General features: G+C 34.6%; 2 protein-coding genes and 2 long non-coding RNA genes across 4 annotated transcripts in view; 2 read left to right on the top strand and 2 right to left on the bottom strand.

The window, feature by feature from the left end:
* Positions 1–1,114, top strand: part of LOC105314132 (probable serine/threonine-protein kinase DDB_G0271682) — a 2,324-nt gene extending 1,210 nt beyond the window's left edge. The window contains exon 2 of the mRNA XM_020001270.1: positions 1,036–1,114. Within this exon, the coding sequence (XP_019856829.1) occupies positions 1,036–1,114 (79 nt within the window). The remainder of the gene's footprint in view (positions 1–1,035) is intronic.
* A 3-nt stretch (positions 1,115–1,117) lies between these two features.
* LOC109585275 (uncharacterized) lies at positions 1,118–1,555 on the bottom strand. Its single transcript, XR_002186411.1, has 2 exons — positions 1,441–1,555; positions 1,118–1,398 (listed from the first exon to the last, which is right to left on the bottom strand). It is a non-coding gene; the product is annotated as an uncharacterized LOC109585275 (long non-coding RNA).
* A 9-nt stretch (positions 1,556–1,564) lies between these two features.
* Positions 1,565–5,705, top strand: LOC105314131 (uncharacterized). The gene is made up of 6 exons (XM_020001272.1): positions 1,565–1,653; positions 1,704–2,231; positions 2,281–2,453; positions 2,536–2,724; positions 3,137–3,287; positions 4,075–5,705. The coding sequence occupies exons 1-6, from the start codon at positions 1,629–1,631 to the stop codon at positions 5,637–5,639; spliced, it is 2,631 nt and encodes an 876-aa protein (XP_019856831.1). The 5' UTR covers positions 1,565–1,628; the 3' UTR covers positions 5,640–5,705.
* A 652-nt stretch (positions 5,706–6,357) lies between these two features.
* On the bottom strand, positions 6,358–6,781 carry LOC109585273 (uncharacterized). Its single transcript, XR_002186409.1, has 2 exons — positions 6,567–6,781; positions 6,358–6,524 (listed from the first exon to the last, which is right to left on the bottom strand). It is a non-coding gene; the product is annotated as an uncharacterized LOC109585273 (long non-coding RNA).
* Positions 6,782–13,359: the final 6,578 nt, after the last annotated feature.

Below are 13,359 nucleotides of genomic sequence, written 5' to 3'. Positions count from 1 at the left end.
TGAATTTGTGTTCTTCCCCAGAAATGACGACAGCAGAGAGAGAAGTACAATCTGGTAGTGTCTCCTGGTCTGATATGAAGTCTCTCATACAAAGAGGACTTAATGCTAATCCTAGAGCTCGTCCTACTATGGCTCAAGTAATAGAGTCATTGAAAAGGATGAAGATTTGATTAATTGTTTGAATTTTTTCTATTCTAATTATTACTGCTGCCTTTTAGTTAGTTTTCTATTATTTTAGTATAAAGATTTCATTAAATTGTTTGTGTTTTTGATATTTTAATTATTACTGCTACATTTTAGTTGATATTTTAATATATTTTGTGTATCTCTTTATCTAACCAATATTATAATGATTCTTTGTCTTCTCCCATTTTTGTTTGTTAGTGTTCAGATATTCTTGTTTTTTATAAAAAAATTTATACTTTTAAATTTAAACACAAAATTGCAGCAGAATGTAAAAACTTCAAATTCATAAAAAAATTCAATTTTGATTGGAATCACTTCAAAATTTCTACACAACATAAATACATGTATTTATATATGGTATGTAGGTACTTACTCTCTCATTAGTGTTGGTATTTCCGCTTGTCCTTATATCCTGTGCTATGCCCATCTTTCAATATACCACTGGTAAAGGAATAGAACTGTCAGTGCTTATGTCGTTAATCCTCTTGTTTGAGACTTTAGTAATTGTACTGCTTGACATTTTAAACTGTACTGGAAAAAATAATATCAAATGTGTTGTTGACATAGTTAATGTCAGCTAGCCTCATGTTAATGCCATAGTAATGTCGTTATTCATCAGTAATTGCATTTATTCCATGCATTTATGTATATATTTGCTTGTAGCTAATTTAGGCTAATTATAGCATTAGCTTATAACAGGTGCTCTGTATGTAAATCGCTATTATATTCAATCACAATGTAAAATAATTGTTTTAAAAAATTAGCAAAATATTAATGAATATCTAAATAGTAAAATGAAGAGGAAGTGTCAACAATGTTTGTGTCTTCATAAATCTCTTGTTTCTTTAGTATTACATCACTTGACATTTCATCTTTATTTCAACTTGAACCTATCAATGACAATAATATTAAGATTCAGTATGACTAGTTACTGTTAGTACAGTCTTGTTATATTCTTCTTGTATGTAGTGCTCTTAGCATCACTAGCAGTAGTAGCCACTAGTGATCCCAGGCAGAGCCACGTGGAGGCAGCACTACATTGCTACCCAACCTGTAATGATAGTTAACAATATATATTGACACTAACTGAATGGACTTAAACCTTTAACAGGAACTTGGTATTGAAATTTTGATTTTTCATCTTTCCAGCAGGGGCTTGGTGCATGTTCCATTAGATATTTACTCCACTGGAGCCACAAGCAAAAATCTAACCTATAACCTATAGTTAGAGGAAGGAATGCTAATCATTAATACCAGCTCAAGTATTTTGATGCATATCATGAAGGACTTCTGCCATGATATCTTTTTACTGCAGTCTTCATTGAGCTCACCTACAAATACAAACAACGCCCACTCAGAGTAGATCACGTGAGTAGCCGTGTCGATTGACTCGATTCTGTCGAATGTCCTGAGTGTCCTCCTGGCCGGCAGGCCGAGGCCTGATGGCTTGGCTGTTTGGTTCTAAAAGTAAGTACTATAATGTGTATCATGTACTGTCAATCATTGATATATAATAGATCAACTAAATGGAAGAGCCTTTCACCGCACTGTATCAGTAGATGATTCACTGTATGTGTGGGCTGGTAAACTAGAGGACGGTTTACCCGAAGTACATGATAGTGAAGAGAAGAGAAGGATCACTAGTAATATACAGCACTTTACTCCTTCAACTGGTCAATGGATCACTAGAGCTACTACTGGTACTCCTCCATTAGGAGTGAGAGCATACTCCTGTACTGCAATAAATGATCAATTGTATTATTTTGGGGGATGGTGTGGCCACGACGACTGCTATCGCAACAGTATTACACAACTGGATACTGTTAGTCTTCAATGGAGAGAATTAGAACCAACTGATGCAACTAGACCAGTTATGAGGAGAGCTTATGGTGGAATGATATCATTTGAACATGATGGAGTACACCATTTACTAATGATAGGAGGGTATGGATCCAAACCAGCTGTAAAACTACCTTATTATAAATATAAGTTATCTAATGGAGCATGGCGTACTAATGAGCACTCAATTTATAATCTATCATCAAGTAATATTTTATTTTACTATTTAAAGTTATGTTAATAATAATAATTTAGGAAAATGGAATAATCCTTTAATCGCTGGTCAGTGTATACCACCTGCTTCTTACTTCATCATTGAAAAGATCAACAACACTAGAGCTGTTCTATTTGGTGGACGAGAGACTAATGATGATAAGGAAACTGCTACTAACAACATTTATATATTAGAAATATCAATCAGCACTGTGGTATGTTAAATTATGTGTACTGAATGTATGCACACACACACATACATGTCATAGTTAATAGGTGTGGTTATTTTATTTTTAGCTCTGGCAGTGTATAAAGAAACCCGAAGCAATAGACCAATGGCCTTTTGGTAGATACTTTCATGCAGGTGCTATTATTATAACTGGATCAGACTGTCCTATGCTAGTGATAAGTGGTGGGTTTGATATGAATAAAGATACATTAGATGATTGTTGGATCTTTAACATCACTGAGCATTCCTGGATAAAGGTATGTTAGATATTTTAGTTGTCAATACAATATTTTTATTAATGAAATTATAAAATATTGCTAAGAAACAATTATTGACAATAATATAATATTGAGTATCCAATAAAAATACCGTTTATTTACCATTTACATATATGGTATTCGGCACGTGCCTTGTTGTCACAGATTGTCACTCCATTGAGGGCAACCCTCAAACCGGAACAAGTAAATATGCTTACTTTTCTTTCAAGAAATGTCTGAAAATTTATTGTAAACAATTTATTAGTAATTTAGTTGATTAATTTAATCTTCATTGTTGAGTTAGTACATGTAATTATTGACAATAATTAGTTGTTTGATATTGCCCAACCCTATTAATGATTGATCTGTACAGTGAGATACATGTAAATTATTAATTTATTTCTATTAACAGTTAGATGTACCTCACTCTGTTAGTAAGAGATGGGGTCATTCTCTCTCAGTGTTCATTATGAGTCCTCATTGCATCTGGATAATAACTGCTGGAGGGTATTTGAGATGGACATTAGTCACTAATCCTTACACTGTTATGTTAACTGAACTAGGTTTGTATTAGCCACGCCTACCAATGTATATTATTAATTATAATATAACTAGATGAATGTAAAACATTAAAGGGATGAGCCTAAGCAAGCAAAGCAATGTACATACAATAGATCTTGACAGACTAACATACAATACTAAAGCATGATTATGCAATAGATATTAGAGTGGTGCAACTAAGCAGGCTCAGAGCTCATGGAATTATGGGAGTAGTTCTTGATGATAATCTACCTTTAATTCTCTACAACAATTAAAGCTACCTTGCTTATAGCATTTAGCAAGCATTAAAGTTAGCTATAAGCAGTCATTGCACAAATGATAAAGCTAGATAGGGCAACTGTAGGAATGTAGTTTTTGGCTTCTTGCATGCTCTAAGTTCATGAAGTTAGTTCAACTTCAGGCTCATGCAGGCTGTGACTGACATTCACTTCATCAGAGTTATTTACATCAATGAAGAACATGGCATGTCTGCTTTCTTAACCTTCCTTGCTGCATTTGGATAGCAGTACACTACAGTCGAATTAGTCTTGCAAGCCTGAATTTCCAGTTATGATACTGGGCCGCCATTTTATTTCACTGTGACCACACCCATTTTTAATGAAATATCAAGTTTGTTAAAAAGTAGAAAATTTTTCATACAGATAAATAGGGGTGACGTACGTGTACTAACAAACAAACAAGCACACATACTCGTCTTGTTTATGTGGGGCTCGCTCAGGCTCACCCCAATTATAACTATATCCTTTGACGTACCCTCTAATTAAAATTATTTTTAATATTGTATTTTAGTTACTAACAGTAAAGGAGAATGGACAGTAGGTGATACATTAGATACCAATGGTATGAGTAATGAAGAATACAAGAAGAAGTATCAGCAGCAACTACAGACAGGAAGAAGAATATGGTTGGAGGAGTACCAGAAACCAAGAAAAGGAGATACAGCCGAAATTGAGCAAACCGTACAAGCTCTTATGAAGAGTCTTAAAGAGAAGGAGAAAGAAAAGGAGAGAGAAGCACAAGTTTATCATCAACAATTGGAGCAGAAGGAAAGAGAAGAAGCAAAGAAAGATCAAAAAATAAGAAGATATCGTCATCAGCTATACGAGAAGGATAGGGAGCATCAGGTGGTACTGCAGGAGAAGGATCTATTGATACAACAGAAGGATAGAAAGCTACAGGAGAAGGATCTATTGTTACAACAGAAGGATAGAAAGCTACAGGAGAAGAATAGGGAGCTACTTCAGAAGATTAGAGAGCATCAGGTGGTACTACAGGGTAAGGATAGACAGCTACAGGAGAAAGAGGAGGCACTACAGCAAAAGGATATTGTGATACTTGAAAAGGATAAGGAGGTACAGGAGAAAGATATAGGTCATCAGGCAGTACTTCAGGAGAAGGATCTATTAATACAGCAGAAGGATGGAGAGCATCAGATAGTACTACAGGAGAAAGAGGAGACATTACGACAGAAGGATTCTGTGATACTTGAGAAGGATAGGGAGCTACAGGAGAAGGATAGGGAGCTACGTCAGTCTCAAGAGGTAGTTTGTAGGTACCAGCAACAAGCACTTACTGATGATCACTGGGCTATTAATAAAGATGAGGTGACTTTGACAAAGGAGGAGTTAGGAAGAGGATCTTATGCTGTTGTTACAGTTGGTATCTTTAGAGGTTTAAGAGTAGCTGTCAAGTCACTTCATAACATCATCATCTCAAATTACAATCGAGGTCTCTTCTCCAGGGAAATGAGTATAGCATCACGAGTACGTCATCCTAACCTGGTCCAGTTTATTGGTGCAACTAAAGTGGGTAATCCTCTCATCTTGACTGAGCTGCTGAGCACTAGTCTTAATCAGGAGCTTCGCAGAAACCAATTAACCAATCAACAGATTCTGAGTATTGCTCAAGATGTAGCTTTAGGCCTCAACTACCTTCACCTGTTTAAGCCCCAACCTATTATTCACAGAGATGTGAGCAGTCCTAACGTATTATTAAAGCCTTGCACTGGACCTGCTGGTTATGAAGCTAAAGTAGCTGATTATGGTACAGCTAAATTAGTACAAGTTGACAGTACTGGTACTGTTATGCCAGGCAATGTTGCATATGCTGCACCAGAAGCTCCTATTCCTGATCAACACAGTCCAGCAATGGATGTCTACAGTTACTCTGTTCTCCTTATGGAAATGAATTTGTGTTCTCCCCCAGAAATGACGACAGCAGAGAGAGAAGTACAATCTGGTAGTGTCTCCTGGTCTGATATGAAGTCTCTCATACAAAGAGGACTTAATGCTAATCCTAGAGCTCGTCCTACTATGGCTCAAGTAATAGAGTCATTGAAAAGGATGAAGATTTGATTAATTGTTTGTATTTTTGATATTCTAATTATTACTGCTGCTTTTAGTTAGTTTTCTATTATTTTAGTATAAAGATTTCATTAAATTGTTTGTGTTTTTGATATTTTAATTATTACTGCTACATTTTAGTTGATATTTTAATATATTTTGTGTATCTCTTTATCTAACCAATATTATAATAATAATTCTTTTGTCTTCTCCCATTTTTGTTTGTTAGTGTTCTGATATTCTTGTTCTTTATACTTTTAAATTTAAACACAAAATTGCAGCAGAATGTAAAAACTTCAAATCATAAAAAATTCAATTTTGATTGGAATCACTTTAAAATTTCTACACAAAATAAGTACATGTATATGTATTTACTCGCTCATTAGTGTTGGTATTTCCGCTTGTCCTTATATCCTGTGCTATGCCCATCTTTCAATATACCACTGGTAAAGGAATAGAACTGTCAGTGCTTATGTTGTTAATCCTCTTGTTTGAGACTTCAGTAATTGTACTGCTTGACATTTCAAACTGTACTGGAAAAGATAATATCAAATGTGTTGTTGACATAGTTAATGTCAGCTAGCCTCATGTTAATGCCATAGTAATGTCATTATTCATCAGTAATTGCATTTATTCCATGCATTTATGTATATATTTGCTTTTAGCTAATTTAGGCTATAATTATAGCATTAGCTAATAACAGGTGCTCTGTATGTAAATCGCTATTATATTCAATCACAATGTAAAGTAATTGTTTAAAAAAATTAGCAAAATATTAATGAATGAATATCTAAATAGTAAATGAAGAGGAAGTGTCAACAATGTTTGTGTCTTCATAAATCTCTTGTTTCTTTAGTATTACATGACTTGACATTTCATCTTTATTTCAACTTGAACCTATCAATGATAATAATATTAAGATTCAGTGTGACTAGTTACTGTTAGTACAGTCTTGTTATATTCTTCTTGTGTGTAGTGCTCTTAGCATCACTAGCAGTAGTAGCCACTAGTGATCCCAGGCAGCGCCACGTGGAGGCTGCACTACATTGCTGCCCAACCTGTAATGATAGTTAACAATGTATATTAACACTAACTGAATGGACTTCAACCTTTAACAGGAACTTGATAAACAAAGAGAAAGATTAATACATGACACTATTGATATACTGTAACATGATCTTGAGTCTTTCAAACAGGGACTTGTTGTTCCATTCTTAAAAGTATTTACCTTAACACATCTTTCAAACAAATTAAGGCTTGGTAGTCTTGGCGTTCATTTTAAAAATATATTTATCTTAACAAAGAGAAAGGTTAAATGGCATTATTGATACTATACTGTAAAATCTTGAGTCTTTCAAATAGGAACTTGGTGCTTCATTTAAAAAAATATGTACCTTAACACTATACTTTAAAATCTTTCATCTTTAAACAGGAACTTGATAGTCTTGGTGTCCATTGTTGAAAAACATTTATCTTAACAAAGAAAGGTTAATAATACAAGACATTATTGATACTATATTTACAAATTTGATTGTTAGTCTTTCAAAAAAATGATTCCATTATTTAATAATCTAACAAAGAAAGGTTAATACAAAGAATACATTGACACTATGCCTTATATCTTCTCATTATAGTCTTTCAATCCCTAGTGAGAAATGTAAAGGAGTCACTATGACAATGCTAATGGATACAAAACTTGATATCCTTTATCCTTCATAATGCATGTCACGTGACACAGTATCTAGTAGGAAATATATAGAGCTAAATCATACATTATTGATACGTAACTCTTTTAAATTAGATATCTTCTTTAATAGTCTTTAAAATAGTAGCTGTAAAAAATAGTAAAAAATAATAAAACCTAGATCTATAACCTATACCCTACACTATATAACCTGTATCCTACACAACTACCTGTTTCTTAATTTCTATTATAACTACTTTCTATTTCTACTATACAATACCTATACTATAACCTAATGATAACTATACCTGCTTCCTAATTTCTACTACAATACCTACACTATACCTATAACTACCTTCTAATTTCTACACTATAGCCTATATCCTAGGTATAACTACATGTTATCTATAATTTCTACTACTATACCTACACTATATAACCTGTACCCTTCTAATTTCTCCTACTATACCTATGACCTTTAAATTACACAATGATACCTACATGTACATGTATACCATATTAACCTTGCTATAAAAGTACATTCTTATCTTATAATACCATGCCAATATATTTATACCTACATTAACTTATCAACCTATGAACCTTAATATGACACAATGATACCTATACCATATTAACCTTGCTATATACAAATACATTCCTATCTTAATACCATACCATATTACCTATACCTACAACTTATATTGTATACACAATGTAAGACAAGTTATCTTAATACTGTACCATTATCTAATGACCTATTACTACCTCCTCCTACCATTACTGTCTAATATGGTAACCTCTACAACCTTTAACATAATAAGAATAATATTAATACACAATTTACCACACAATATGTATATTAATCAAGAATAATTATTTAATTAAGAACAAACATTGTCAAGAGACAGTAAGACTGGAGACCAGGAGACGTTACGATCTTACGCTACGTGAGGACACGTGTACCAACACAAACAGAAAAACATTAATATATTATCATGCATATGTGTACATGCAGACACTAACATATTAAAAACAATAATGTGAAACATCAAGGGACTCTGTCCCCTAGTCATGGGCACAAGTACATACATACGGAATCAGTAAGGGACAACCAATTAGTATAATACAAACACACCAATAATAGCTAAACTTAAGAAACAGTTTAGCGTCATGTTTAGGACCCGAAACTTAGAAACAGTTTAACGTCATGTTTAGGACCCTAAACTTAGAAACAGTTTAACGTCATGTTTAGGACCGTTACAAAACCAAACAAAATATGTACAATTAAATAGGAATTCACATACATTTGGCTACACATTAGTTACATTGTTCCTATAACTTCTTTACCATACCATATTATACCATACCATACCATATTATACCATACCATATATTATACCATACCATTCACATATAATCTATGGAGTCCTGCCTCCTACCATATTGATCTTAACAGAATCACTGTAAGGGATTCACCAATAACAATATCATGGACTCATGCAGCTACAGACAATAATATAATTAAGTAGAGGATTAGATATTAGTCACAATTACTAGCTACAGGCAATCCTAACTAGCATTACAATAATCAATGATACAATAACAACTTGCTCTGAAATCTTCTTTATACTCCATGCCCCAAAGATTAATATTAGACTCCAACACACAAGAGGGCCCTCCAGTGACTTGATTTGGACTTTCACAAGGACATCAAAGACTTCAGAAAGACTTGAAACCCACTACCTTTATATAGCTCCTAAAATCAAACAAAGAAAAAAGTCAATATGTGTATCTTCCAAACACACTCCCTCCCTCCCTCCCCTCTCCAATAACCCACTTACATGAATTTTAATTTTATTGCTATTCTTTAGGTCCTCCTAAAAATTGAATGGAGAAAGTAAGTTAACATGTTAATCTCTTGAACACGATTCCCCCCTCCCTCCCTCTCTCAATAACCAACTCACATGAATTAGCAATACTGATTTCCCTCAGCTCCTCCTGCCTGTCTCTCTCACTCTCTCTCTCTCTCTTTGATGCTCTCGTCTTCAGGCTTTGTTCTTCTTTGAAACTCCTATCAAGTAGCTGTCTCTCTCTCTCCCTCTCTCTCTTAAAGGCTAATGTCTTCAATAGGCCCAACCCGCCCCAGGAGCTAGCTAAAGGAAGGAAGCAGCAATATAATTATATTGAAGTACATGTACTATACTATTTAATATGTATTTAAGTGTACATGTACTATTATTAGTTAATTACATGTACTTTAAGTATTTAATTACATGTACTAATATTAATTATGAGTACAAGTACTAACTATTTAAGAGGAAAGGTAGCATTGAAGTATTAGAAATAAGAGGGGAATTAAGAAAAGAGGAATAAAGAAAAGATAGAAAAGGAGGAGAAGAGAGAAGAATAGTTCAGTTCATCATGATTCAGTAGCTCCTTCTCTTGTAAATAACACTAGCAGAAGATAAAGAACTGATTGTTAGAGTAGGTTAACTGGAAACTGAAGAATTGCTTGAGGAAATGATTCAAGAATGTTGTAGTGTAGAGCTGGTGAAGCAGACAGGTTGAGAGCTACCGAATCAGTTATTAGATGAAGAATTGGTTGATTGAAGAGTGCTATAGTGTAGAGCTGTTGATTCCTATAAGTAGACAGGTTGCATAGTTACTGGATGTTACTACAGCTAGTGTTGTTTTTGTAGAAGTAGTCCAAATGTTCTTGACAAGCTCTCATGACAAGGACATGAAGAATTATCCCAAGATGATGAATGATGCCTCCATAAGAAGAGAATTATGAGATTAAAAAGAAGTTGAAGTCTTCTGCCAAGCTTCCCCTTCCTCTCTCTCTCTCTCAAAAATTGATGATGATTGATGATAGTGATCACACAAATCTCTCAGTTAAACTCCCTGTCTCTCCTCCAGTCCTCAAACAGGAACAAAATTATAGTACATTTGATTGACTGGTGATAGTGTCATGCAGATATTGTTAATAGATTTAATCATTGAAAATTTTAAATGGAAAGCTGAGTTTTAGTTACATGCACAATGCATACATAGGCTCACAATACCTCTCTCATTTTCTCTCTAAAAAAGCACCTCTTTCTCTCAAATGTGACTTCTAGATTCTACACTTAAAAGTGTTGTTTTAGCTATAATACCGTATGGAAGGAAATTTTGGAGGTAGTTAAATTTGGCGAATTTGGCGTTTTGATAGCCATTCGCCAAAATAAACATTCGCCATTTTGAGCCATTATACGCATGCTCAATGGCACGTGGCCACAAATTCGCCAAATTAAAATTCGCCAATCACCAAAATTTAGCAATTCGCCAAAATTTAGTCCCTCCAAAATTTCCTTCTGTACGGTAGTTATTTTAGGCATTTTTATAGCTTGCTATAATACGTTATGTACCTCACTCTCTTTCACTCAAAAAATAATCTCTTTCTCTCTACAAATAATCTCTTTCTCTTGAAAAGAGTTTACAAGTAGTTTTTTGTCTTGAAGTTTTAAGTTTTAGTAAAAGCTGAGTTTTAGTTACATGTACAATGCATATACAGGCTCATTACAAGTACTTCAAATTAATACATTTTATGTCTATAAAAATTAAAATACCCTCTCTCTTTCTCTCTAAAAATCTCTTTCCCTCTAAAAAACTTCTCTTTCTCTCAAATGAAGGTGTAGATTATATATGATGATGTTCAATTTCAAGCACGCTCCTTCATTCATACTGGAACCAGCTTCAGTATCAAGTACACTCCTTCATTCATACTGGAACCAGCTTCAGTATCAAGTACACTCCTTCATTCATTCTGGAACCAGCTTTAGTATCAAGTACACTCCTTCATTCATACTGGAACCAGCTTCAGTATCAAGCACGCTCCTTCATTCATACTGGAACCAGCTTTAGTATCAAGTACACTCCTTCATTCATACTGGAACCAGCTTTAGTATCAAGCACGCTCCTTCATTCATACTGGAACCAGCTTTAGTATCAAGTACACTCCTTCATTCATTCTGGAACCAGCTTCAGTATCAAGTACACTCCTTCATTCATTCTGGAACCAGCTTTAGTATCAAGTACACTCCTTCATTCATTCTGGAACCAGCTTTAGTATCAAGTACGCTCCTTCATTCATACTGGAACCAGCTTCAGTATCAAGTACACTCCTTCATTCATTCTGGAACCAGCTTTAGTATCAAGTACGCTCCCTCATTCATACTGGAACCAGCTTCAGTATCAAGTACACTCCTTCATTCATACTGGAACCAGCTTCAGTATCAAGTACACTCCTTCATTCATACTGGAACCAGCTTTAGTATCAAGTACACTCCTTCATTCATTCTGGAACCAGCTTCAGTATCAAGTACACTCCTTCATTCATTCTGGAACCAGCTTTAGTATCAAGTACGCTCCTTCATTCATACTGGAACCAGCTTCAGTATCAAGTACACTCCTTCATTCATACTGGAACCAGCTTCAGTATCAAGTACACTCCTTCATTCATACTGGAACCAGCTTCAGTATCAAGTACACTCCTTCATTCATTCTGGAACCAGCTTTAGTATCAAGTACACTCCTTCATTCATACTGGAACCAGCTTCAGTATCAAGCACGCTCCTTCATTCATACTGGAACCAGCTTTAGTATCAAGTACACTCCTTCATTCATACTGGAACCAGCTTTAGTATCAAGCACACTTCAATTATTCTGGAACCAGCTTCAGTATGCAATCACGCTCCACAATACCGGAACAATCCACGATACCGGAACAATCTTGTACATGTAGGTTTTTGAATTTTAATTTTCAGTTTAAAATTCAAATATTATTGTTTTATTATTATGCTCTGTTCTAGAGTGACAAGTGGATACTAGCAAATACAGCTAACACTGGCAACACATAGCAAACACCAATAACACAAGAAACTGATGAGCACTTGTAGATTAACACAGGGAAAAGCTTGGAGATCTAACCTTATGAACGTCATGCTATCATATGCAATTTGTTCAGTTGTGATATGCCGTGGCTTAAATCCCAGGTAGACACTACAGCACTCACCAGCCCTCATGCCACCAGTGCCCACCAGTCCACCAGTATCAACCATACCAACTAGCATTAACTCATCACTAGGTAAACAAGGCACACACTAGCCACAGAAACAAGTGAACCAGCAATCACTGGTGTGAGGAAACGGTTGTCGAGTGACGCTTGATAATACATGTTAAATGCCCCACATGCCCGCAAACAGCTTCGTTAAACCTCGCTTAGCTCTCACTAATCCACTTGTACCATAACCAGTGTGCACCATGCTACCTCTCTAATATTTTAAAGGCTGATGATTTGAAACTAAAAATGGGGGATGCTTATTTTAATGCTCAGAAGTTAGTGTTATAGTTGTATAATTTTTTAAACATACATTTTATTTCTAGTTTGTTACAATACTTCCCTTTCTCTCTAAAAAATAACCTCTTTCACTCTAAAAAAGAACCTCTCTTTCTCTCAAAAAATTGATCAGGATCATTTCAAGTTAATTTTCTGTATTCTATAAAAACATAGTTTAAATTCAAGTATAAGCTGAGTTTTAGTTACATCATTTACATGTATATATAGGCTGATTACAAGTACTTTCTAGTCAGTTAAATCACCTCTCTCTCTCTCCCTCTCTCTTTCTCTCTAAAAAGAACCTCTATCTCTCAAAAAAGTAGATCAGAATCATTACAAATTATTTGTTTGTCTCGTAGTTTTACTTTTAAGTAGAAGCTGAATTGACTTTTTAGTTACATGTATATATAGGCTAATTAAGTACATTTTATTTCTAGTTTGTTAAAATACCTCCCTCTCTTTCTCTCTAAAAAAGAATCTCTTTCTCTTTAAAAAAGAATCTCTTTCCCTCTAAAAAAAGAATCTCTTTCCCTCTAAAAAAGAATCTCTTTCCCTCTAAAAACTTCTCTTTCTCTCAAAATAAGTCGATTTGAAGTAGATTTCCATATCAGCCGTTCTTCTCCAATAGTTTTATAGCGACTCCTGGAGTAGCTGGTATTAGCTCCAGA

Source organism: Amphimedon queenslandica, unplaced genomic scaffold (assembly GCF_000090795.2).
Source record: "Amphimedon queenslandica unplaced genomic scaffold, v1.1 AMPQUscaffold_13093, whole genome shotgun sequence".
Lineage (NCBI taxonomy): Eukaryota > Metazoa > Porifera > Demospongiae > Haplosclerida > Niphatidae > Amphimedon > Amphimedon queenslandica.
The sequence above is the reverse complement of the archived record's forward strand: the minus strand, read 5'-3'. Positions and strand labels throughout refer to the sequence as shown.